This window comes from Megalopta genalis, chromosome 2 (genome assembly GCF_051020955.1).
Source record: "Megalopta genalis isolate 19385.01 chromosome 2, iyMegGena1_principal, whole genome shotgun sequence".
NCBI lineage: Eukaryota > Metazoa > Arthropoda > Insecta > Hymenoptera > Halictidae > Megalopta > Megalopta genalis.
The window spans coordinates 21,840,782-21,866,028 of NC_135014.1; the positions used below are offsets into that span (position 1 = coordinate 21,840,782).

Consider the following 25,247-nt stretch of genomic DNA (forward strand, 5'->3'; position numbering starts at 1 on the left):
TAAGAATAAATATTCTCGACATGCTTCACATTATACTTTGTTCAATTTATTTGACGACGCAAAAAAGTACTAACTGATCACCAATTGATCTATAATAAATAAGATTACAATACATTTCTATTTAAATTTGCTATAGTAACTGCAGACGAGTACGCGATCTTGTGTACAGTAAATTATGCGAATGTATCGAAGATCTATTTTAATTTAATATATAACAAATTTACGGTCATTAAAATGGCCAGTTGTTCATGCGCATTACTAGTTTTGTTACAAATGAATAGGGAATCGCGTTCCTTTCAAAAAAGATATACAAAGCAGCCTCTTGAATATTTATTGTATATTAGTTGATTCAAGTTCCAAAAAGTAATTATAATTTTACTTTCGCTTTCCAGGATCGCGACAGAGAGACGGGTCCTGGAAATGATCTTTTCTTTTGTAGCAATAAATAATAGTTTTGAATACGCACAACAGTCCACTCACACATACAGGAACCACATTTTTCTTCCTTATATCGTATTATTGTTGAACAAATTTTAAATAATTTTGTCAATATCGTCATACACTAGCGTAGCTCTTAAAAGAGATTAGACCACATATAATGGAGTAATGTACCATTAAAATAAAAGCGATTTAGAGATCTGCAATCAAACTATGAAACACTTTACTAAATTTTTCATTTTCATCAGAGTTATTACGTCCACCAACAGATTTCATACTATTTGAATTGGTATCGTGTTTACTAATATTAGACATCGAGTTGAATCCGACAAGCCCGTGTAGTCAATTGTTAATCGTTTAAAGAACCTTAGGGAAATACAAATACAGACAGTGAAATCAGAGTAGTATCGTTCGACGGTCTAACTTTATTTCTAGCATTTCAGTATGCTTGTAAGGCGGAAAGAAATTTGAATTTTCAACGTTATTGCATGATACAAGTGATTATGTTTGTATTTACTACCAACGTTACAAGATGTTACGTTAGATGTTGAATAAGTTCACCTTTTCTTATCACTGTTCGATGATAAGTACATTTTTTTCGTAATACTTTCCTACAGCAAGCGAGTAACTAATCATAATCAGTTTACTAATTGTCACCAAAATTTATAGTTGAAATTTAGGCGCGATGATAAATGTATAGTCAATAGTGTCAACGGTTTCTCAATACAATCGAGTGTTAAGTATGATCTTTGCATAAGAATCGTTGGTGATTCCTTACGGTTTTTCATAGTCGTGCATATATCTAGACATTTTGTTCCTTCAAGTTCTTTTCATTTGTCTTGAAGAACATTATTTTTTTTTCTATTGTGTCCGCATTTTTTCATTCTTCTGTTAATAGATGCGATTCAGAATCAGCGAATGGGACAAAAGTTTAAAATGAAAGAATGACCATATTTATTGTGACATTGATGTAATCAAATTAATGTGTGGCACATTGGACTCGAGGAGCACCTCCTTCATCTTCTTCATACGCCTGTCGTTGTTCTCGTTCTGGATCTAAGTCCGTAAGTATAACTTCTTCCGCACCTTCTGGAATGATAACCTCTTCCCTCCTAGGTAAACATCGTTCAAGCATTGGAATATCATTAATATCAATGGTTTTTGGGAAATTAACTACTAATTGGATTATAAGTCTGCCATGTGTGAAAGGATCCTTGTAAACCGGCATTCCCTCGTTCATAATACATTTCAAGTCTCCATGCTTTGTTACTGTTCCAGGAAGTGAGGTCACTACTAACTCTCTTCCATCCAAAGTGTGAATCACTTTTTGGAACCCACATAGGGCTTCGACGAGTTCTAGTTGCATCCTCATAATTAAATCATTACGTGAACGCCTAAAACAATAGATTAATGAGTATGTCTTCTTATAATATGTTTAAATAAGTAAACTTTAAACAAGTCGAGTCATCTACCATGACGAGCCTAATTTTTTTAAATTTTAAGTCGCCATATTGGATAGCCGGTATTAATTTTAAGCCACAACAATCGTTAAAATACTAACTTGAAGACCTCATGCTTCTTCTCTTCAAGAAGGATGACTATGTCACCAGGCTCATAATCTGGTTCTTGATCTCCCTCTCCACTAAATACGATGTTTTGTCCATCTGCCATTCCTGGATCAACATGAACTTCCAAAATTTTCCTGTCTCTAATTGTCTTCCTACCACCACATTGTTTACAACGATCTCGCGGATTTATGCGCTCTCCCTGTCCTTTGCAGTCTGAACAGACACTCTGCACATGCTGAATCATTCCCGGTCCTAGCGGCTGTATTACAACTTTCATACCAGATCCATGACATGTTAAGCATGTCTCAACCGAACCTTTCTTACCGCCGACACCTAAACCAAAGGATTATTATTTCTCATTCCAATCAAAATTTTGTATGGAAATTACAAAATAATATCTACCTTCGCACTTATCACAAATAACATTCTTTTGCAAAGCTAATTTGCGAACAGTGCCCTTGTACAGTTCCTCCAATGAAACAGAAAGCTGATGTATAACATCTTGTCCCTTGCGCTCTCTTCTTCGAGCAGATCTTCCAGAGAAACCTCCACCAAAGAACATATCGAAGATATCCATGGGTGAAGAGAACATACTGCTTCCTCCACCACCTTCTTTCAAAGCTTGCTCTCCACCCTGGTCATAAATTTTCTTCTTCTCAGGATTGGATAATACTTCGTATGCTTGTGAGATTTGTTTGAACTGTAACGAAAAGCAAATTTATGAAACAAGCCTCGATTACAAGTATTTGAAGCAGCATCGTACGCGCGATATATTTTACTAACTCTTTCTCCTTCATTGGGATTCTTGTCAGGATGGTACTTCAGTGCAAGTTTCCTGTAAGCCTTCTTGAGATCTTCTCGAGTACAACCAGGCTTGACACCCAAGACATCATAAAATGTCGTTTCCTTCACCATTTTTACTATAATCTATTTGTTATAGAAGAGACAGCTGCTACTGTTGCGATTGGATTATCCCTGCTGATAATAAGAAAATGCAATGAAAACATTACTTGGATTTTTAGTTTTAATCAAATTATCATCATTAACACTTCACGTATCAGAGGTGAATTCACGTTATTTTAAAAATTAAAAATTAGCAATTCAGACATTCTAAAGGAACTTTTTAATAGCAATAGAGATTAGTACTTTCTTATGAAACTACTAAAAAGAAAATTGTTTAGCTACTTGCATATGTAATACATTTATTCAAAAAGTATATTAATAGCCCCTCAAGAGATAAAGTGTTTACAATTAATTAATTAATTAATTCCAAATAATATTAAGTTTACTACCACTGTACTATTCTAATACTGTAGTACGTATACCTAATTCTTCATTGTTTCGATACATAGTACAGCGACCCAAAACTGTATAGTGCATACATTCGAATTTGCCTTTGCATAATAAATAAATGTTTTCTTTGATTTTAAAACTATCATGTTTTGTGCTAAGCGGATACAGAGGCATACAAAATCAAGATAATTATTGGCTTACAAAAGTTTCCAAGTTATAGAGATTAAAATTATTAAGACTCAATTGTATATACATTTGAGATCAAAATTTCGTTATCATCATCATATCATATGTACATATCATAATGGAAGCATGAAAATGATATCGTCACTTCACTGGTACTTAGTTTATCATACTAATAAAATAATAGCAAAAAAGGTTGATTTATAACTATAAATTACAAGTCATTGCTTGTTTGCAAGTCATTGTGTAGTGTACATTATATTTCATATGCAAAATAATGTGAATTGAAAAAACATATACTACATAATAATGTATATACAAATTTCAATAGCTATATAGACATAATATTACGAAAATCGTAGAAAAATAAACAAAAATTACAAATCATCTTATGAATAAGAAATGCTGCAATGTAATTGGGCTATTAATCAGATCAGTTATTGACATGGTAATAAACAGGATTTATGATACATCTTATGAATTCATTATAAACTCGACAGTGAGCGTCTAAATAGTTATTAAACAAAGGCTTTGTTCGAAATATAACCAGATCAACATGATATTCCAGAATATATAGTTAGACTTATAACTGTTGAAATAGACAACATGGAGAAAAAAATTCATTTGTCATTGACATCGTTGCTAGACGTCAGAATAGATCGAGTATGTATTTGAATGCGCAAAAACAAGATTCAAAAATGGAATTACAAGGTATGACCTTGAACTTCGCGTATTTCTAATTTTAATAATGATACAACAGTTTTGAACGCATATAGAATAAAATTCGAAATTTGTCGCGAGCACGGAAGTTAATCTACGTGTACTGAAAATTCCATAATCAATACGAGAGGGTACAAAGCGTATTAATGGTACGTCGTACAGAGAAATCTCCAACAAATTCTATCCATGTGCGTCTTCGGTTTCAAAATGGCGACCAGAATCATTTTAGAATACCAAAATGCTACTAATTGATGTGGAAGAGGAAATGAAAACGTGGTTTCGGTATAACGCACCTCCTATCGTGTTATGAACAAAGAACACCACACTTTCTAGAGGTTTCTGTTAATATACATATGTGCACACCGATACTTGTATACATACATGTCGAAGGCTTGGCTACCGGTTACAAATCAAGCAAGAAAATACAAGGAACTGCCGTAATTATCATTTTATTAAATAAAAAAAATTCGCGCTGCCTCGGGTTCTACGCAGTAGGAGTAAACACAGTTCTATAACCGACTTTCGAAGCATCTAATGACAGATACAGTTTCTATCTCGAACCGCGTTTCGTCTTGACACGAGTTAGGCAATAGGGACAATCACCATTTTTCAGCGTTAAACTGCGAGTCACGGGTGATCACAAGTGCTCGCGCTATGATAAAATTAATTGACGCGTATTTCGTAATATTCAATATGCTAAAGCGTACATAGATCTATAATTCAACCTTCAAACGTCCACTTTTAGTCCGACAACAATTAGAGCCACGTTAAAATTCCCGTTAATATTTCGCGATACCTTCAAATGTTCTAACGTTGCTCGGCTTACGAAAAAGCTACGGCGAATTCCTGTCCCAGGGCAAATTCATGAGCCCCTGATCGATCACATAATTCAATGACGAAAATTCTATTCCGTCTGCGCACATTTTCTAAAATGCATTTCCGCAAATCGTTAAACGACGGTTTATCCTTACCTGTATTAGCAGAACGAAAACCGCTCGTGAGAAATATCCGCGTGCTGTAAACGCTCGTTTTGCTCCACGTAATAGTATTTGACGAACTGTTGTAAACGCATAGAACTCTCACCAATATTACCGTCCGTACCCGTTCTCGAAACTTCCTAGAAGAGTAATGGACGTTACTTCACAGAGAACCAATCAGATGGACGGAACGCTGCAACCAGCGCTAAATATAATTACGGTCTTTCTCAGAACTTTCCATGTTCTTCTTCCTTCGCTCAGCTGATAATATCGTTTTGCCCTTTAATATCACGCAATTTCGGAGGTTCAGCACGACGTTACGGAGGTCAGAATGAAATTGTCTCTGATCGAATTGGCTAACAACTCGCTGTTGCGACAGTGCTGCCATTGTTGTCGGAGACAAAGAGGTGATTGCTATTTAAGAGTTCAAGTTTTTGTAATAGATTTAATTATAATTGTCTGTATTAACTATAAACCGTTTTAAATTCTAATACATCATGGGAACACATCTCTTTCCATTAGGAAATGTCGATGAAAAGTTACTAAGGAGAATCAAGCATGAAACGATTTTATTTTAAATTTCAATTATTTGATGATACCGTTTGAACTATTTAAATGTGTGATATAATAACATTTATTAATAACATAATTTTTACTATTATCAGTATAATATTAGTTATAGATAAATAAACGTTTATGTTATAATATCGTGGGGACTTTGGTTGCAGAATCAGTTCACAGTAGATGGCGTTTCCCGTTTCCGTAAGTGTCCTTTTACAAGTGGTACTGTAACGAAGCAAAATGGTATGTATTTTGTATCCCAAAACTCTTGAATAATCACTGAATAAAATATGCTTAACTTGCTTGAAACCTTTTAAAAAATGTACCATTCTTCTCCTTGTATAAATATAATTTGTAAATTACATTTTTGTCAATATAAAAATCTTATGTTATTCTGACATGAACCTTCTAACCAAAAGTATACATGCTGCTAACATGTCAGTACAGTAGCATATATAAATATTTCTTTATAACAAATGATTAAATTGTAAAATAAATGATTTTTACTTGTTACGTCACATTTGCATTTAGTATAATATAACTGTAACAAGAATACATAAAACAAAACATAAGCCCTAACCTAAGTTATCGTTTTATTTACAGACGGAGGGTACAGTTACAATCAGAACTAGGAAGTTTATGAGCAATCGGCTATTATGCCGCAAACAAATGGTAAGTGCATTGATGAATTTTTGATATTTCAATTACTTAGAATTAAAATAGAAGTAATGTACTGTTATTATGTTGTAGGTTGTAGATGTATTCCATCCTAGCCATCCGTCAGTACGTAAAACAGAAATCCGCGAGAAACTGGCTAAAATGTACAAAGTTACACCAGACGTAGTTTTTGTCTTTGGTTTCCAAACTAACTTTGGTGGTGGCAAATCGACTGGATTTGCACTAATCTATGACACATTGGATTATGCCAAAAAATTTGAACCAAAATATAGGCTAGCAAGGCATGGACTCTTTGAGAAAAAGAAACAGACAAGAAAACAACGCAAAGAACGTAAAAATAGAATGAAGAAAGTTAGGGGTACAAAGAAGAGTAAAGTGGGAGCTGCATCTAAAAAGGTATGATATAATTATTTTGATCCAACATCATTTATTAATCATTTTGAATTTGTGATATAGATAAATGTGATTACTTTGAAACTGTTCCATTCTCAATAGTCAGTTCAGCAACATACTATTTTCGTCAGAATTAATAACTGGTGGTGGTTGCTATTTTTCACATTTTTTTATATCAAACTCCATGTTATCATTCTTGAAACAATGGTAAAATTGGTATCGCTTCATAAATACTTTTTTCTGTTTTATAATTATATATTTTTTAATGCTTACATTTATTTTAATACATATGATTATAAAAGTCTCTAATCAAACAGAATATTTTATTTCTGTTTGTATTTACTCTACATGCTATATCTAACCATTTTTAATATTTTTAAAAATATTTTACTGTATATACAATGTGCACAATAATTACTAGTTCTTTAAAGTAATTCTGTCGGCCTTGAAGTTAGATTAGCAATTCCATGTGCAAACATACTGTTAACTGCAGATAGTGTGCATTCATTAATAGATAACATTCATATCTTTAATAACTTTATGAGCATATCCACTTGATCTTCACTTGAGAAACATATTCTATATGCAGTACAAATTAGAGTGAATGATAAAACACTTTCAGTTTTTCTTTCATTCTCAATTTCTAATTGTTCATAAGCTGAATAAGTGCATGTTCAATATTATTCGTGACATTTTATATAACAAGGACACAAGAACATATTTTTTCTTTTATATGCATGGTATATGGTGGTATACACTTTCTATTCTAGGGAAGGAAGTAGACAAATGCTCATTATTTGTACTACAAGCCTCAAGAGGGAACTTTATTATGATGCTCACATATGGTTAGCATGTAAACTTCTAATTTTCTTTTACTCCTTTACCCTTATTTCTCTACACTACTACTTCTGTAGTTCCCTACTTTTACAATCAGCAGTGTAGTCGTTATGTGAAGACATAACGTAGACCTTGATTGCTTCCTAACCATAATAAATAGTTCATTTATTTAATACAAAGGAGTTTGAAAAACATTGTGCTGTTCTATAGTAACATGTTACTATTTTTAATTAATTAACTATGCGTAATGTAGAATACTGTAATATTTTCTATTAACCAACGGCTGCATAAAAGGAATTAAGACTTACTTAGGCTTTTGACTAATATATAACTAGTGTGCTTTAACTAGGCCCTATATTTCTTCTTTTTGTCCGCTACATATTCTTTTCATCAAAGTATTTCATTCGAGAAATGAATGAAAAAATACTTAATTTCTTTCATCTTATCCTGCAGTATCCTTGCTCCATCTTTGGTTTCTTGTATCCTGTTAGGTGCAAGATATATTTGTGCATGTTGATTGCAAGAGTGGTTAGCATTAAAAATTGACTATTTCACTGACAATTTTTTTCTTTCTTTTTTTATTGCAGTAAAACCACAAGAATCATGAAGACTGCGCTTTGTTCAACATTGACGTAAAAATTATTATAATATATTATTATAAAATCGTGATTATGATAAGTTTTACGGAATAAACGTGTACTCTTCTTGATGAAAAACAACAATGCAATTTCTTTTTACACCTCATGTTGGATGGGGAAGCAATTATTTTGTAATGTATTACTAACAATGGGAATGTTGTTATTTTCATACGAAAAGTTGAAAATGTTTCCAAGACACGCAGAAGGTATCAATAAATGTGTAAAATTTACAGAAACGGAATTAATGTAATTATTTGTTAAAATACGTTATCATCCCATTAAGACTTCTACGGATCCTTTGCGTTGTAAATAGTCGTTAGCCCCGTAATCTTCTGTCTGCTTTTCTATCCTTGATGAGAGATTTTCAAACGCATCGATTTGCGTGCTACTTTCTGTTGGTATATATGGGTTTGTTTGCTGCGTCATTAATTGCGTCACAATATCCGTCGCCAATGTTACCGTAGACGATGGGATTGATAAAGAATCCACAGTTGCTGGATTAGTATCATCCAAGGTCCTTTCAGTTCTAACTTCAACCGATTCTGTTGGTCGCATAACACCTTGGAGATCCGATTCGTTCGAGTTATCTTTTTGATTAACATTTTTAGAGTCCTTGCGAATGAAGTACCAATTACCAACTCGGAATCCCCAATCCCGGTTAGGGTCAAAAATAAGGGTCGCTGGATTGTATAACCAGAACGATTCGATAAATTAAAAATTATAAGTTAATTACCGTGTTAACGATTATAATTTTATACATACACAAATCCACACGAAGCCATTTACGGTTCCTTAATTTCCTTCTCAACTGAAACTCATCCAGATCCAATATGTCGTCTGGCAAAGCAGATTCTTCCGTTGACTCTATGGTTGTTTGTTGCCCGAAAAATTTTTCATATAACCGATCCTTCAAATGGCCAAACCAATCCCCAATTCCACGGAAGAAATTGTCGCCTTGAACTGGTCGTAAATTATTATGGTCTGCAATAAAACCGCCATAACCATTTTAACTTTGTTGCTTGAAAAATAGCGGATGATCGATTCGTTTTTTAATATTAAGTTTGGCAATTTCCCTCGGTGTCTGTTAATCAATAAAACGAATCAACAAGATGTAATACCTTTAATATAAATTCCTGCCAACGTGGATTGCTGGCAGCTAATAAGTAGTAAAAGGATAATGTAGAATTGCATTTTTCTACCACACGACTGATCTGCGCGGAGAAATATTCGCCTTTATATATATTTCGCCGGAAACGAATGCTCATTAGGAAAACAATTTTATCAAGAATCAAGAAAATTCAGTACAATACTCCTATTGAATAGCGGTGTCCTTGCCCGTTTCCATTCCGAGAAGATTATTATGTATACAGTAAATGAGCACATGGATGGTAATAGGCCTTTGTTAAGTACAAATTTGGAGTGTATAACTACGAGTTATTGACATTAGTCAGAGATGATTGATCATTTTAATGAACATCACGTAAAATGGATCGAAGATGTGTAAGCATTAGAATGGTAAATACTTTAGCCTTTAAGCTAACGGTGATCAAGTCCACTATGACACTAACTTAGGAGTCTGTCTTCAGTTTGTAGACCTACATAAATTAGCAACTATTTTTATTTATTTGAGTCGTTCCGAATCAGATTTTTCAGCACATGGCATTTATGGCTTTTGCTAGGTCCAAACAGACTTAATTTATAAAAGATATCGAGAGTATGCACGAAAATTTAGCTGATCCACCTTCTAGGACTCGATGTGTTCAAAACTCCAACATTAAATTTGCAATCATGATTTTTACACGCGTTACTTGCGTATCGAGTCAGAGAACTCAAAAGTCTATTGATTTTAGTAATGCCTGTGAAAGGGGGGAATATTCTTTTCCGTTATGGTTATATTCCAGTTTAAAAAGAAAATTACATCTTAATAATGCATTTTTGTACTGTGAAGCACATGTCACGTAAATATATCGATCCCAATCTATACCGTTCCCGAGACTGAATCCTTACGTGACAATATTGGGATTGTTATGCAATTAAGCTGATTTTAGTTATGTCGAAGTAGCTAAGTTAGTCGAGTTAGCTAAGTCGCCATACACGTTATGAACCTGTGTGGATCATCAATTTCGTTTAACTTCGTACAGAAGATTACTCTTTATTTCGTCGCTACTATATAGCCAGAGTCAGCTATATTTTGCCACCCATTTCATCAGCAGGGTCCCATAATTAGTTAATACCACTTCTAGACAGGTGCTAAACCTTCGCTAACGTTGCATTTTGTCAGTTGAAAGGATATTTTTACGACGAAAATACAGACTATTTCCCGTTAATTCTATTACTGATGCTAGGTAATCTACTGTTAACGAATTTTTTGGCCATCACTTCCAACATTTGGGCAAACTCGAGATGGCGAAGCTAGCTGGCTCATTGTCAGATCAGACGCAGCATGGAGACTGTTTGTTATTCGTGCATATTGTATATATGTTGAGCATTTACGATTATCGATGTCCCGAACGCAATTAATGTAAGTATATAATAAATATTAACATTACATCAATATATTTATAAATATTAAAGTTAGAGAAACTGAGATTCTTTTCTGAAATTCTTTGCATAGCTCCTAGGTTAGAAATCCGATTTTGTAAGACACTTGTAACGTAACATCAAATATAACCTATACGCTGTGCAAGAAAGAAAAACGTTTAAGAGAGATATAGTAAATAATATTGCTGCTTAACTGTGCAGCAACATTAGTTTTGGAGTAGTCCCAACAAATTTTCGGCAATATCGATCATGGTTTTCTCTGTTATTTTATTAAAGGAAAAATGGTCGAAGAGTCGCATAAATAAATTTGTCAACATCATGACAACAATTCTTTTGTTTTCGCGAATGGTTAAAAAGTACTGTTGTTTGTTTACCATCAAGACTTACTATAATGTCTGCATTCAGATGTAATGCAGGTGGTTTCTTTACTTTTAATGTTTTAATTAATGTGCTATGTTAACTGATAAATTTTGATGTGACCTAATTTGTTCGTTACAGTTCCGAATGGCTAGAGAAATGATTTGCGTAACAACTACTTTAGAATTATATTTTATCTCGTTAAGTCACAAGTTCTGATGTAGTAATTATCTCTTCCATTCGTCTCAAAGAAATATGCAAATACATCGTTTTATAATTTGTGTTTTTCAACTTATCATTTTATTTTCAACTAAAATATGATACTAATGACAAAATTCTACAACTTTCTGATTTCGCTTTAATAAATTAATGACTACTGCTTGTCATCGCGTAAAATTAACCTAAAAATTCTATGTAAGTTGAAATAGTTTTTATAAGTCAATACCGAAAATGTAATTTTTCTTGGAATTAGTAAAATATATTCATGATACAGCTTTCTGTAATATGGTTATCCCAAATATTACAAATAAGGACTGCATTAAGATGTTACAATAATTATTAGGTCATACAAATTTTTATGAACAGTTTTTAACAAAGATTTCTCTCTCTCTCGCGATCCTCTTTAAAATTATCAAATTATCATTCTATTCCTTTTCGGTTTAAGAAGTTAGTGTAGTATAAATCAATAAAAATATACTACTACAATCTATATTAGGTGCATAGCCAAAGGTTTGATCCTCAGACCTTTCGTGTTTCATTTGTAAGATATAAAGCGTCTCCCAATCGTTTGAAATGTTATAATATCCTAACCCCTTATACATAATTTATTTATTCTGAGACCATCACATATCCAAATAAATTATTTACCATGCTAAAAAATAATGCTGCATAAGACAATGTAGAATCCAGTACTAAGTCTATTTTAAAGAGTGAGGATTCAAATACTTAAGGGACAGATAGATTTAGTTAGACTCTAGAGTTAGTTTAGTCGTGCGAAAGACTGCTGATGCTAGCTAGCGAGGGAAAAGGAAGCAAAGAGTGTGTCAAAATAGTGGAAAGGAAAGCAAAATGTCCACAACGACACAGTTGACGCGACGTGCATACCGCCACCTTTAGAACATACTGATCCAGAATTTGCATGCAGGTCGTCGTCTTCCACGTCTTTGATGACGATGGTTGGGAATGAATTAACAAATCAACAATGTACGAATTCTAATACAGACGAAGCAACGGAATTTTCTGTGGAAATGCCATGTCCTGTCACGGTGTCTATACCGAAAGTAGAACCGTGTTTTAACGAATCCTTTGGCACGAGTGACAATTCATTAAATACTGTGAGTACCATTTTTTTACAATTTCGATATTTGTTTCATTTTACACCTATTTACAATATTTGAAGTGATTAGATCTGTCATTTAGCCTAAAATATTATTTCTTGACGCTATTTTCGTTATCGATGTAAACATTCTATTTTTTCGTAAACATGGTGATGGTGTTATATATTTTATTTTAACAACACGTTCATCGTAGTGATGAATTGTGTGAGAAAATTGGAAGAAAAGACATTTGCTTCCCCACCTGTTTTATTGGCGGGAATTTCAAATAACATTGTCGTGTTACAAAGTGATGAATGAATTTTCACAATATAATTATGAAAATATTGAATTTGTCAAGCACACTGTCGTTTGTTGCTCCTTTTTTAATTCTATACATTTTTTTAAATGTTATTGAACAATTCCATATGCCTTTAAAAAATTATATCAGTCATTAGCACAATGCTATTTCTAAATGTATACTATATAGAAAATACTATATTAGAAGTGAAGTTTGTTTGTTAATGTGTATTTCTTTTTAATTTCAGGATGAATTATTTGAATCGCAAATTTCTTTTCCTAAGCCTTATAAAATTAAAGATCCTATTATCCTACTTGAGAAGTGTGATAAAATATGGGAGACATTAAAATTAATAAAAAATGTGCAAGGTAATAAGAGTACTAATACATTAAATTCAGTATCGTTGAAGAATACAGATGATAAACCATACGTTAAATACCAACCAGTAGTATTGGGTGATAACAATGCTACATTACCACATTTAAAATTATCTGTAAAAAGTAGTAGAAGATTGCACCAATGTACAACTTGTGGAAACTTATACTTGCACAAGAAATCACTAAGGCACCATGCGCAAGTAGTACATGGTATTTATATATCAGTAGAGAAACCTAGACACAATTTACCAGAAAAAGCTAATGTTAATAAAGACAAAGAGTCTAGTACTGTTGAAACAGAACAAAGTAATCTTAAAAAGCTTCCTTTGAAGAGAAGTCATAGTATGCAAAGTAAAGATTCTTTATCACCATGTGTAAAATCACATGTGAATAAGTCTAATCCTGAATCTATGTCAGATACTCAATCTGAGGGAAAGAAAATAAACATTTCAACGCACACCAAGGAAACGTTAAATAGCGATGAAGGTGTGCCAAAAGATCAAGGAAAATCAATATCTCCTGAAGAATTGAAGGGAAATGGTTCACCATCCTCGTCATATTATCAATGCGTCCTATGTAAGAATTACGTAAAGAATCTAAGAAAACATTTGATTAATTACCATAAAATTGTTCATACTGACCTTATGTTAAAAAAATTGAAACAAACATCCATTGTGTCAAAAGTTGATAAATCGAAAAATAGTAATAATAATAATTCTTTGAGAAATAGTGCTGTCACTAGCGATAAACAGAAATTTCAAAGTAATGGAAAACGAAACTTGAATAGATCTCACGCAGGTCATGAAAAAAGATTTAAAGTTACTGATACTGCATACAGAGTTAACAATTCACTGCCAGATGGCAAACACAAGTGCTCTATTTGTTCTCATATCTACAGACGAGCACGTGATATTAGAAGACATGTGGAAGCTCATCGTAGACATGGAGAAACAAAAGAAAATGTCAACGTAGTTAGTAATAATATAACTACTTGTATAAATGGAAATTCAATCATAATTCGCAGATACAAGTGTCTTATTTGTTCTGAGACTTATAAACCACATAATATTAGAAGACATGTGCAAGGTCATCGAGGTCGTGGAGAAACGAAAGAAAATTTTACTATGAAATCAAAAGAAAATAAAAATTCACGTAGTGTGTCCCTTAGAAATATTAACGGTATCAAGAACAAAAGGCAAAATAATTCTGTTAATTTATTTGCTAATAAGAAAACAAATCAAAGAGAAGCTAGGAAGAGAACAGAATTTTATAGGAGAAACGATGATAAACACAATACTACTTGTACTTGCGGAAGATCGTTTCGTGATCCCTACACAATGCATGTACATAAGAAAGTCTGTGACTTAGAAAGTGATGAAACAGGAGAACGTGTTAGCCGTAGTCGAACAAGAATGGTTTCAAATTCTACATCAAGAATTAACATAACAATAAAGAAAAGAAATGATTCTTATGAAATTGTTGGTAGAAAGACAGACGATGAAAAGGAATTGCAATATTCTGTGAACGATAGTAGATCGTCAACAAGTTCGTCCGATAATGATATCGAAACACAACATGCATGCAATGAAACTGTAGAAGTATCCAAGTACAGTGAAAATCACAGTTTTTTGAAAATTCAGGATATCGATGAAGATATCGACGTTGACATTGAAGAAAATTCACAAAGTGTTTCTGCTACTAATGACACTATCGAGAATCTTGCAACGATTGAACTAGATCAGCCTCTTCCTGAGTCTTTCAATAAACAAAAAGAAAATAAAATAAACACAAACATAAAAAGGTCTTCTAGTCGAACTTCTAAAAACATTCTGAAGCTACAAAAACAAAATATTTGTATCTGTGGAACTCTGTTTGATAGCAGAAAAGCTCTTGATTTCCATGTTTTAAAACATCATTCATGCACACGATTTACGTGTGGATATTGCAATACAACTTTTCCTAATGCTTCTCTGTGGAAAAAACATCAGTGTAATTCTTCTCAAACTAAATTGTTTATTGATACACCTCAAGAATTAGATTGTAAGTTCTGTAATATTTCAGTGAATTCTTATATAGCATTTGATGTACATATCCGACAAAAACATTTTGATCCTGTAGTACCAATACAATGTTATCAATGTGATAAACGTTTCTCCAATACCACTGCTCGAAAAATTCACATTAGGAACGACCATGAACAATATACTTGTAACATGTGTGATATGATATATAATGACAATATGAAGAACAGACATGAAGGATACCATTATGGACTTGGACATCCTTGTCACATTTGCAAAAAGACATACTCCTCTAAAAGGAATTATGTTAGACATATTCAAAAAGCTCATTTTGCACGTCGGCCATAGGATGATGCGATTTTTATAATACCTTGTAGATTACTATAAGAGCTTTTGATACATATTTGGTAAAAAGTAGGCGAATGAATGAACAAGCAGAAGCATGAAGCTTTTAATTTAAGAATAGTATGTACATAACAAAATGAGATATAATGGGATTTTTAAGATTTTAAAGTTTAGTTATGCAATTTATTTAATTTTCCCTTTGGACGGTCGAAAGATAACTCTCGTTTGCTGTGTACATTTAATTTATAATTGTTATCATTTGTATTATATACAAAAGGTAAATATAAGTAGCTAAGATGTACATAATACTGTAAGTATCGATATTGTAAACGAACATAAACAACGTGTATAACAAATATGTAAACAGCATAATTCCAGTTAAGAAAAGATTGTTTCCTCATCTCTTAAGTCTAGGTCGTATATTTATTCGTACTCCATTTAATAAAGTTAATGTTTTCTTAATTAAAAATTAAGGTATAGTTATGTACGTACAACATTTTAGTATTATTATTTTAGTTATCTGTTAAAAACAAGCCAAAATATATATACGTATAATAAAAAATCAGTTAATATTTTTAATACGATGAAACTACACTGTAAAATAATCAGATATGTCTCAAAATTTATAGAAATATGTTTTATTAACAGATAACTAATGCCAGAATAAATAGTTCTATAGTTTTAATGCATGGCTACATGAATATATGTTATTAATTAATTAGTTATTTCAATAACTCGAAATTCATAGATTACATAAAATAAATAAGTAATTCAATGTAATGATTTGTTTAAAAACAAGAAAATAAAATATTTCTACATTAAACATATTCCGGTGACCTTATAAATTCTAATTTCGTAAATTCTACTACATGTGTAAATCTTGATATATAAATTTTATTTTGAAGATCCATTTAGATAAGATCTTGCATTTAAGATCCAAATGGACACCCGATTACCGTTACAAGGGTGACAGCAGTCTTTCGACCGTATTATGCGGATGCAATAGCAATGTTTCGATCGCATATTTTATCGACAAAAATCTTTTTAAATATCCTCGGCCACGATTGCATCGATCTATATTTTCAAAATAAGAAATCTTGCAATAAAACTTAAATAGCACAGCTAGAGAAGCCCTTAACGAACGAGTGTCAAAATATTTACATCAGGACTATGCGCTTAAATCATTCCCGAATCTATAAAAAGGTACTTCAACTATTTATGTAAAATCAGATCAGCACGTATCTTTTGCAGACTTCGACGTACAATCCGTTTTCAGTTTTTGAAATATTCCTCATCTGCGAGAAGGGTTGACTTTCATCTAATAGTTTTTTAATCGAGTTGCAAAGGAGCAGCAGCAACGTTTTGGCCGCGTTTCACGGGTACTAGTTTCTCGAAACATTTGTTGTCCCAATGGGTACTTTATTGACAAAAGATCGAATTTCTGGTGTGTGGTCCGCGAGGTAGCCAGTGTGTGGCGGTAATCGTGGTGAAGCTCGATTGGAAAGAGGGGGGTAGCATCCACAGAACGTGATCGCCAGGTGTCGCTTCGAGCGTACCCGTCGCCATCGATGTTATAAAACCGATCAAAGCCGTACGGAGTTTCCAGGAGGGCGGTCGCGTTAAGCTCGGAACTTTTTTAGACGGACGGAAATCCTTTCGAATAACATACATATATACTCATATATACCTCTATATATTCCTATATATGTATGGTTCGGTTCGCGCGAGAGCAAACATACAGAAAATGACGGGACGTCGTGTGATTTGACAGTGAAGGAACATTTAATGGAAAAAGTGCCTCGGTATCCTGTGGTTGGTATTCGGGAATCCTATAAGTATCGTCACGACACCCTGTAGGCTCTCTGGTTAGTCGCGTCATTTTTCGGTGCATCAGGTTTCGATTACGGAGTAGTCGTTCGGCAGATTGTCTGACTCGAAGATAGGCCTGTGCTTATTCCACTGAATCACGGAGAGGACAGGCTCAAACGCGGACAGCCGAGAAAGGGCTCGCAGTGTTTATCGCTGACTGTAGCAACCCATTTTCTAGTCAGAAAAATCCTAAGACCGGTATAGTCTCTGATACATGTATATATATATATATATATATATATATGCGGTGAACTCGGCTAGCCTGCGACGGTAGTCTCCGGTTTGAAGAAATTTAAAGGGTCTCTTGACGTCTGTCGGTCCGCCACTAATGTACAGAGAGCTATTTTCCATTATTTTTAGTCGGTGGTCTCGATAAAAAATCATCGATCCAACCCGCTTCGCACTTGGTCTGCGCTCTGGAGTCGGGGAGGACAGCTTCAAAGGCTTCTCGTTTCCCAAATTGATTGTGTCGGTTCCAGGGTCTGACACGGAAGGCGTGTTCACTGTATTTCGCCGCATCTCTCATTCTCCCGTTTTTCACGGAAGGGGGGAGGGGGGGCACTCGCGTTTTAGTCCGCGGGCGACGCAACTTTTACCTCGCTTAACAGGAGGGGGACGCGAGGAGACGACCAGAAAACGATATATTTCTGTCGGATGACATTTACGTTCGTCTGTCTATTACCGAAGGGTAGGACGCGCGCGATTTTTTGCGATATTTATTTCGGTATATCGGCCGTCACACCTTCGAAGTCCCATAACTTCAGAGCCCTTCCAAGCATTGTTCCCCGGGGATATTCGAGTGTGCATTATTCTTGCGTCTCGGAACGAGTATATTCCGCGCGGTTGACCACTTTTATTGTGGCGGTTCCGTACACTTGAGAGGCGCGCAGTGCTCAAACGGGCACGGCCGAATCGATTTTCCCTGGTTCCACTACTGACGATACTACATGCATGATTCCTCGCGGTCACCGGAAACCAATTCCCCTAGTTTCGGCCGCGGATTCACCGTTTGCCACGGTGAAGACGCACCGGGTCCCCTGGTTGCACACCAGTTTCGTCGGCTACGGTCACAGAGACCGGCGTGTGAGACGGTCTAAAATTAACTCGCGATCCAAAGCGGATGTCATTCGCAGGACGGAAAACGCGACGTCGACTCGAACGGCGCACTCGGTTCTAGTCATTGAATCGCCAGTGGAAACTAGTAATTGATCACTTCTTGATCGGCATGTGCTTCGCGAAGTCTAGCTCCAATGTGCTCTCGAGCTGGCTCGTCATTTACCGTTATACCACCCGTACCGCGCTACGAGAAGCCTAAAAATAGCGGCTACAACAGAACGAAAGTAATTCTCTTCGGTATTTTTGATTTAATGAAGCTTGAGGGTAATGGATGAGTGGGCTCTGTTCGAACCTAAAAGCTATTTAGGTTGAAAAATGCTTTCTAAAGCTTTCTTATTTGGCTCTGTGGTATTAATCTTCCTTTTTCTTGTTGCACGAATTTACCTATAGTTGGAACGTGATGAATTCTAATCAAGTTCTAACGGTATGCTCAACCAGTGTTAATAGGGTTAATAGAGTGGCAAAATGGTCGATCATTTTCAACCTCTCGTTCACTCGATTTCCTCGATTTTTGTCGATATCGTTCCGATTCGAATCTCGATATTGATCTGCGGAGTTTGACGGGACTCCAGTTTGTCGCGTAGCCGTAGTGCAGTTTTAATAGCAAGTTTTATCACAGTTGGTTTATTCAGGATAAATAGGGTCGATGTTGTATGTAAGCGATTCAGCATTTTTATCATCCACTTGTTCAATTTTCGTCGATATCTCAACGAGTCGTTTCGAATTGTCGACTAGATCGATATGCCAAGGCTGAAGGAGGTTCGAATTGACTGTACGCAGATTTTATACTAAATTCAACTAGGATTGGTAGTAGAGTTTATGGCATCGATTAATATACTTTTATCGAAATGTTGGCGAATCTGATCTTCGATACAGTTAGGGCGACTTTGCAGTGAGGTTAGAAGTAGGGATGTGACTATCGATTATTAATATCGTACCGATTCATACTAAACGTTACGTCGACAGGATTGTTAAAATGTAAGATTGTTAAGGTAAATTGAAGAGATTCATCGTATAGTTTTATCATGATTTGTAAAAAGAAATCTGTGCACGCGCGCGCGCGCGTTTTAATCAATTCATCGCTCTAAGGGGTGGAAAGTAATCCCGAAATATTCGGCTGTTTCTTACATTATTGCTGTAATTCACAAATTGTACAAGATCGAAAAAAAGTCTTTAAACAAAAGTTACTTCTTCTTGTTGATTGTTTAAACGATTGGAAAAAGTATCGTTCTTTATTACTTTCTCCATTTTTCACTTCGTTTAATCACCTTTTCTATCTGATATGCTACTTCTGCGACATATTGGCACATATTATTGTAACGCAGAGATTTCCTCCCGTTGATAATATAAATATTATTATCTTGACAATATTTCAACAATGTTATCGACATTTCGAATTATTGGTAAGATATCGACATTCGTCGAAAACGGTATTGACAGAAACACGACACCCTGGCCGCAAGTCGCAGCTCGAGTTAGATTTAGAGGATCGCAGTTAGAGGACAGTGGCGTAGAGAGCGCAGTTTCCAGGATGAGTCTCGCGTAACGGTCTTAAACGAGGTTAGCTCGTGGGTGATGAAGTTTTTCTGTCGGAGAAGTTGGTCGGCCGAAGAATATCGATATTAAGAATCGGGCCGAGTCGACTCGGTAATCCCCCGATTGACCCGTTTCTGCTGATCGACGATTCGTCATCTCGTTCAAGCAGATATCCGGATTTTGGCCAGCGGACCGACATTGGTGAACAGTGAACGGAACGGAGGAAAGCTTCGAGGCTAGGAGACGAAACGCTGAGAAGAATAGGGAAACGGCGGAGGAGAGGGTGAGGTCGAAGCGATGACGGGCGAGGAAGGAAAATACGGGGGTGGAACCGGCGGAGTCGCCGGTGGTGGCAACACCAACACCAACGTCGCCGACAATGCGAACAATCTTAACGCCAATGTGCACGCGAATGTTAATGCCAACATAAATGTCAGCCAGCAGAATGGAGGACCGGAAAAAGCGCCTGTCGTCGGCGGTACTAACGTGGAGACGCTGCCTCGCCCTGGTAGACAGGTAAGCTTCACTTGCTACCCGTTCTTAATATTTCAGGAGCTGTTACTATCACCTATCAAGGGCACTTCATCAAAAATTTACTTTTAGGTTGGAAGACAGGATACTTGATCACAATTGATATTTCTTGGTCAGGAAAACAGGATACTTGATCAAAATTGATATTTCTTGGTCAGGAAAACAGGATATTTGATCAAAATTGATATTTCTTGGTCAGGAAAACAGGATATTTGATCAAAATTGATATTTCTAGGTCAGAAAAACAGGATGCTTGATCAGAATTGATATTTCTAGGTCAGAAAAACAGGATGCTTGATCAGAATTGATATTTCTAGGACAGAAACACAGGATACTTGATAATAATTGATATTTTGGTCAGAAAAACAGGATATTTGGTCAGAATTGGTATTTCTAGGTCGGAAAAATAGGACACTTGATCAGGATTGATATTTATTGGCCAGAAAAACAGGATATTTGATCAGAATTGATATCTCTAAGTCAGAAAAACAGAATTGGTATTTCTAAGTCAGAGAAACAGGATAATTGATCAAGATTGATATTTCTTGGTCAGAAAAACAGGATATTTGATCAGAATTGATATTTCTAGGACAGAAACACAGGATACTTGATCAGAATTAATATTTCTAGATCGGAAAAACAGGATACTTGATAAAAATTGCTATTTTTTGGCCAGAAAAACAGAATACTTGATCAGGTACTTGATCAGAATTGGTATTTCTAGATCAAGGAAACAGGATACTTGATCAGAATTGATATTTCCAGGTTAAGGAAACAGGATACTTAATCGGAATTGATATTTCTTGGTCAAAAAACGTGAAGCTGAGGAAGAAGAAAAATCTACTAACAACCTAAAACTTGAAGTTATTACATGTATCTCGGGAATCCTCTCATAAAACCGAATCAAAGAAAACATCTTCTTCTGTACATAAACTTGCAAACTTCAAAGATTGTAAGAACTGGTAACCATTCTACACTGTTTTTTCAGACGAACTATCAATTTTGATCAAATATAACAGTGTAGAATGGGTACCAGTTGCTATAATCTGTGAAGGTTGTAGTTTATGTGCAGAAGGAGACGTTTGTAAAGTTTGGTTTGGTTTTATGATAGGATTCCTGAGATATACATATATGTTAAAACTATGTGTAGGTTTTAGGTTGTAAGTAGATTCTTCGTCTCTCGCCCACTATGAGGTGAAACAATGTTGTGACCTTAAATTGCAATACTAACTGAAATCGACATATAGCTCAAGGAATTTTCTCTTGTAGAAGATTTTGTATTGAATCCAAGTAAAATTCCTATGAATTTTCCTTTTCACGGAATTCTTATTAAATCCATTCTCTGCTCTTCGACTATAGTGTTGAATTAAATTAAGTGATATTCAACCAAAATTCCTATTAATTATTCTTTTTCACAGAATTATTACTAAATTCATTCTATGCTCTCTTCAATTATAATATTGAGTTCAATTAAGAGGTATTCAATTAAAATTTCCATGAATTTTTCTTTTCATGGCATTTTCATTAAATCAACCTACGGTACCCCTAAATTCCATTGTTCAATGATATTAGTAAATATAGAATAAAAATTTCTTAGCGTACTAAATAAATTCTACGCACTTCAATTCCGGTATCGAATGAAATATTTTGATGATCGTGCACCGAAATTTGTAGAAAATCCAATGAATATTTGTCGATCGATTTCACGGAGCGTCTCGCGCGGAGGCGAAGAAGACACGAAAGCCCAGAAATTTCGTGTTATGACGAGCGTGGGCGGATGAATAATTCATCGCCAGCCGAAACAGCCCCGTCCAGAAACCGTGCGATCGGCATTGCGAAATCGCCCGGTGTCCCGTTGTTGTCTCCTACGGTTTACACGGCGCTCGGTGTATTTATTACATGCGTTAATCACGTGTATCACGTTTTCCTGCTCTTTTAACGGCACATCGTCGCGGTTTCGCGTTGCATAACGGCTCGTTGCGCTAAGGGAGACGGACAGGCGTCTTCCTTCAGTTTATCTCTGCGAAACGGAGATTAGAAAAGGGGCCTTTCTTTTTGATGAAATGCTGTAATTTAATATCCATGAAAAGGGGGGGGAGGAAAGACGAGTCTCTCGGGGGAACCCGTGTATCTGGTTTGTGCACCGTAACATCGCTGCACGTACTCGCGTCGCACGGTGTTCGATCCAGCGTTGAACACCGATCGATTAAAATTTTTCATTTGATTACACGATTGATGAAAACGATTGAAGCCATTAATCGTCGAAATGCCGGCGAACGAACGAATCGATCGATGAAGGTAATCGCCAGTCGTTCATTAAAATCGTTCATTATTCAGTGAAGCGTCGATTGAAGGAGACAATTAATAATCGTCGACTTTTTAGCGAAGTTGGAAGAACATTTTGGTGTGATTCCGTTAAGAATTATATTTACCATTTTATTACATCGTCATATTTATTTGTAAAATTTATTTACTAAATTAAATGATTGAAGTTTCACTTTAGTCGTTAATCACGATTGAAAGAAATTTAATAGACACGCATCGAACATTTTTATAAGCTTTCTTTACTATAGAATTTTCCTTCAGATCAATTTTTATCCACCAAATACATCATTGCAATGAATCAACAAACGTTTAATAAACATTCCTGTAAATTTCCACAGAATTTCGATAAAAATGTTAAAAATATTATACATACATTTATAATAAAATTTGTACGTTTTCGTTCATATTTGAAAAAATTATTAACATACCAATAAAATTAGTTTCAACAGTTGTTAATTTCGTTCCAAGATCCTCTGTAGGATCGCGAACATTGTGCATCGGACTGCAGTCGGCAATCGATGCGGACGATTCACGGTGCAGTAACAGGACTCTCGTGTGCAGGTCCTAATGGTGTATCGGCTCATCCATCCGTGACAATTCCATGGTGCGACTCGTAATTCAAACCCGAACAACCATAAGGCAAGCATAATGCTCCAGTTTCGTCGCAGGAGCTGCGCTAATACGATCCTCGTTTATACACATCACAAGCAGATAACTGGTCCGCCGATTACTTTTCGCTGCGGCCATGCAATCGATGCATCTTCCTGGTTTGCGGCTCGCTTGTTTATTACCCTGTCCCAATTAGGATTCGCTCGTACAGTTCAATCCCGATCTAATGAACCTGTGATTCAATTTCACGGCTATGTTTTAATCGCGGATCTGCTGCGATCGATATACGAACTTTATATTGATTTTCTTACGGATTTACAAGTGTGGTGCAGTCGATAAAGGCTTCATGATTTGCGTAGTTTCTGGTGTATGCACTTCGGAAAGTTCGAATTGGTTTAGTGGAATTTCAATGTATTAGATTGCGTTCGTAGCGGTATGCGAGAGATTATCGCGACTTTTTATTGCAAGTTCATAAGCTGTGCACCATGGGTAGACTGTGGATCTTTATGGAAAATTCGTCCAAGACGATTGCGAGAAACAGAAATCGCATAAAAATAAATTGTTTCTTGTAATTATTCTAATAAGCTGAAGATAGTAATAGTATCAAATAATTATATTATTAAATTATACTTGTGTCTTCACAATTTCATATTTCAGCCATACACTTTTATCATAAATGCATGAAATGGCCGCAGTCTGATTGTTGGAGATAAGTATCTAGTGCAAATTAAGTTGGAGGACCTCTGGGATTTCGTAATTGGGAGAACTTTTTCTTTGCAAGCCTAATTCAATATTGCTAGGTTTTTAATTGTGCATGCTCGTTGAGATATTGTTTCTCCATTTATTATGAACATTATTTTCTATAGATTTTTGAGAAAAAGTCCTCTAATTTTAGAGCATCAAACTACTTGAATCTGTAATAAAAATTTAAAGAACTCTTTCTTTATAAAGAAAAAAGTGCACGAGTATGATAAAATATGAACAAATGTATACAGTGGTAATAAATTAAATAGTAGAAAACTGGTTTCATTAAGAAAAAAATAAGATAGCAAACTCACTAAAACACCAAAATATAAAATAGTAAAAATAAAATAGAGCGTCGAGACAAAAAGCAAATTCTATTCTTTAATTAATTATGGACATTCTAAATTTACCTTTGACAGATCCTACCCTAAATATTATTTTTTCCAATAATTGAAACAAATGTTCCTTTTTAATACCAGTTGCTCAAGAATACAATTATAGACACTTTTCTTCTGGAGAAAGGTCCCCACAAAAATGAGAAAAATGAGAATCGTCGTTTCCAATTTTAACTTCGAAAATATTAGTCACTTTCCGTAAATTTCCTAAAATTTGAACAGCCGTTAATCAATCATCAGGTTTTGGTGTACGACCAGTTCCATTAGGAGGAGTTACATCAACCTTTCGTTTTATTTTTAGTGCCGCGTCAGTGCATTAGCAATATCGTAGGTAAACCCGACATCGGAATTAATATAGTTATTCCTAACGTTCCATTGTGCGAAGGTCACAAAGGACTCGAAAAATGAATTATTCATGACGTCGGGCTTACGTTAATGCCCACACAAATCGTTGCACGTGTGTTCGGTATTTTATGGTTCTCTTGTCTACCTAGCAGTCTCCATAGAGACCGATGCAGAACGTTTCATATGGTTACCTTGCCACTGAATGATTGTTCTGGCCCAAAGGTCATGGCTGATCC

General features: G+C 35.1%; 5 protein-coding genes across 29 annotated transcripts in view; 3 read left to right on the forward strand and 2 right to left on the reverse strand.

Moving 5' to 3' along the window:
* Positions 1–24: 24 nt before the first annotated feature.
* Droj2 (DnaJ heat shock protein family (Hsp40) member A4-like) lies at positions 25–5,335 on the reverse strand. 2 transcript variants are annotated; one of them, XM_033470807.2, is made up of 5 exons: positions 5,174–5,335; positions 2,790–2,984; positions 2,409–2,706; positions 2,000–2,339; positions 25–1,832 (listed from the first exon to the last, which is right to left on the reverse strand). In XM_033470807.2, the coding sequence occupies exons 2-5, from the start codon at positions 2,919–2,921 to the stop codon at positions 1,418–1,420; spliced, it is 1,185 nt and encodes a 394-aa protein (XP_033326698.1). In that variant the 5' UTR covers positions 2,922–2,984; positions 5,174–5,335; the 3' UTR covers positions 25–1,417. The 2 variants fall into 2 exon arrangements, with proteins under 2 accessions (XP_033326698.1, XP_033326699.1); XM_033470808.2 differs by having other exon boundaries at positions 2,790–2,981; positions 5,174–5,331.
* A 572-nt stretch (positions 5,336–5,907) lies between these two features.
* On the forward strand, positions 5,908–8,527 carry RpS24 (ribosomal protein S24). 2 transcript variants are annotated; one of them, XM_033470606.2, is made up of 5 exons: positions 5,908–5,983; positions 6,344–6,412; positions 6,491–6,814; positions 7,582–7,656; positions 8,236–8,527. In XM_033470606.2, the coding sequence occupies exons 1-4, from the start codon at positions 5,981–5,983 to the stop codon at positions 7,591–7,593; spliced, it is 408 nt and encodes a 135-aa protein (XP_033326497.1). In that variant the 5' UTR covers positions 5,908–5,980; the 3' UTR covers positions 7,594–7,656; positions 8,236–8,527. The 2 variants fall into 2 exon arrangements, with proteins under 2 accessions (XP_033326497.1, XP_033326500.1); XM_033470609.2 differs by lacking the exon at positions 7,582–7,656.
* Positions 8,198–23,431, reverse strand: LOC117220541 (uncharacterized). 2 transcript variants are annotated; one of them, XM_033470602.2, is made up of 3 exons: positions 23,347–23,431; positions 9,049–9,267; positions 8,198–8,966 (listed from the first exon to the last, which is right to left on the reverse strand). In XM_033470602.2, the coding sequence occupies exons 1-3, from the start codon at positions 23,414–23,416 to the stop codon at positions 8,557–8,559; spliced, it is 699 nt and encodes a 232-aa protein (XP_033326493.2). In that variant the 5' UTR covers positions 23,417–23,431; the 3' UTR covers positions 8,198–8,556. The 2 variants fall into 2 exon arrangements, with proteins under 2 accessions (XP_033326493.2, XP_033326494.2); XM_033470603.2 differs by lacking the exon at positions 23,347–23,431 and adding an exon at positions 9,405–9,631.
* On the forward strand, positions 10,347–16,368 carry LOC117220539 (uncharacterized). Of its 3 annotated transcripts, none has more exons than XM_076518733.1 (3): positions 10,347–10,807; positions 11,326–12,518; positions 13,046–16,368. In XM_076518733.1, the coding sequence occupies exons 2-3, from the start codon at positions 12,351–12,353 to the stop codon at positions 15,542–15,544; spliced, it is 2,667 nt and encodes an 888-aa protein (XP_076374848.1). In that variant the 5' UTR covers positions 10,347–10,807; positions 11,326–12,350; the 3' UTR covers positions 15,545–16,368. The 3 variants fall into 3 exon arrangements, with proteins under 3 accessions (XP_076374848.1, XP_033326488.2, XP_076374847.1); XM_033470597.2 differs by having other exon boundaries at positions 12,329–12,518; XM_076518732.1 differs by lacking the exon at positions 10,347–10,807 and having other exon boundaries at positions 11,582–11,598; positions 12,329–12,518.
* The window catches only part of LOC117220538 (uncharacterized), a 175,687-nt gene continuing 167,547 nt past the window's right edge, over positions 17,108–25,247 (forward strand). For 12 of the 20 annotated variants that reach the window (XM_033470578.2, XM_033470580.2, XM_033470586.2 and 9 more), the window contains exons 1-2: positions 17,111–17,353; positions 20,232–20,578. In XM_033470578.2, the coding sequence (XP_033326469.2) occupies positions 20,360–20,578 (219 nt within the window). In that variant the 5' untranslated portion in view covers positions 17,111–17,353; positions 20,232–20,359. Of the gene's footprint in view, positions 17,407–20,228; positions 20,579–25,247 lie in introns of all 20 variants that reach the window. The other 8 variants (XM_076518727.1, XM_076518728.1, XM_033470596.2 and 5 more) reach the window with 7 other exon arrangements.

Bases quoted from the DNA above. Each gene is read 5' to 3' on its own strand.
- LOC117220541 (XM_033470603.2), bottom strand. From the start codon at position 9,477: ATGCAATTCTACATTATCCTTTTACTACTTATTAGCTGCCAGCAATCC. The intron at 9,268-9,404 runs GTATTACATCTT...GTTTTATTGCAG, and splicing joins GGCAGGAATTTATATTAAAG to ACCATAATAATTTACGACCA. The intron at 8,967-9,048 runs GTATGTATAAAA...TATACAATCCAG, and splicing joins ATGGCTTCGTGTGGATTTGT to CGACCCTTATTTTTGACCCT.
- LOC117220539 (XM_033470597.2), top strand. From the start codon at position 10,788: ATGTCCCGAACGCAATTAAT. The intron at 10,808-12,328 runs GTAAGTATATAA...ATTTGCATGCAG, and splicing joins ATGTCCCGAACGCAATTAAT to GTCGTCGTCTTCCACGTCTT. The intron at 12,519-13,045 runs GTGAGTACCATT...TTTTAATTTCAG, and splicing joins GTGACAATTCATTAAATACT to GATGAATTATTTGAATCGCA.
- RpS24 (XM_033470606.2), top strand. The intron at 6,413-6,490 runs GTAAGTGCATTG...ATTATGTTGTAG, and splicing joins TATTATGCCGCAAACAAATG to GTTGTAGATGTATTCCATCC.
- Droj2 (XM_033470807.2), bottom strand. From the start codon at position 2,921: ATGGTGAAGGAAACGACATTTTATGATGTCTTGGGTGTCAAGCCTGGT. The intron at 2,707-2,789 runs GTTAGTAAAATA...TTTTCGTTACAG, and splicing joins ATCCCAATGAAGGAGAAAGA to TTCAAACAAATCTCACAAGC. The intron at 2,340-2,408 runs GTAGATATTATT...CCTTTGGTTTAG, and splicing joins TATTTGTGATAAGTGCGAAG to GTGTCGGCGGTAAGAAAGGT.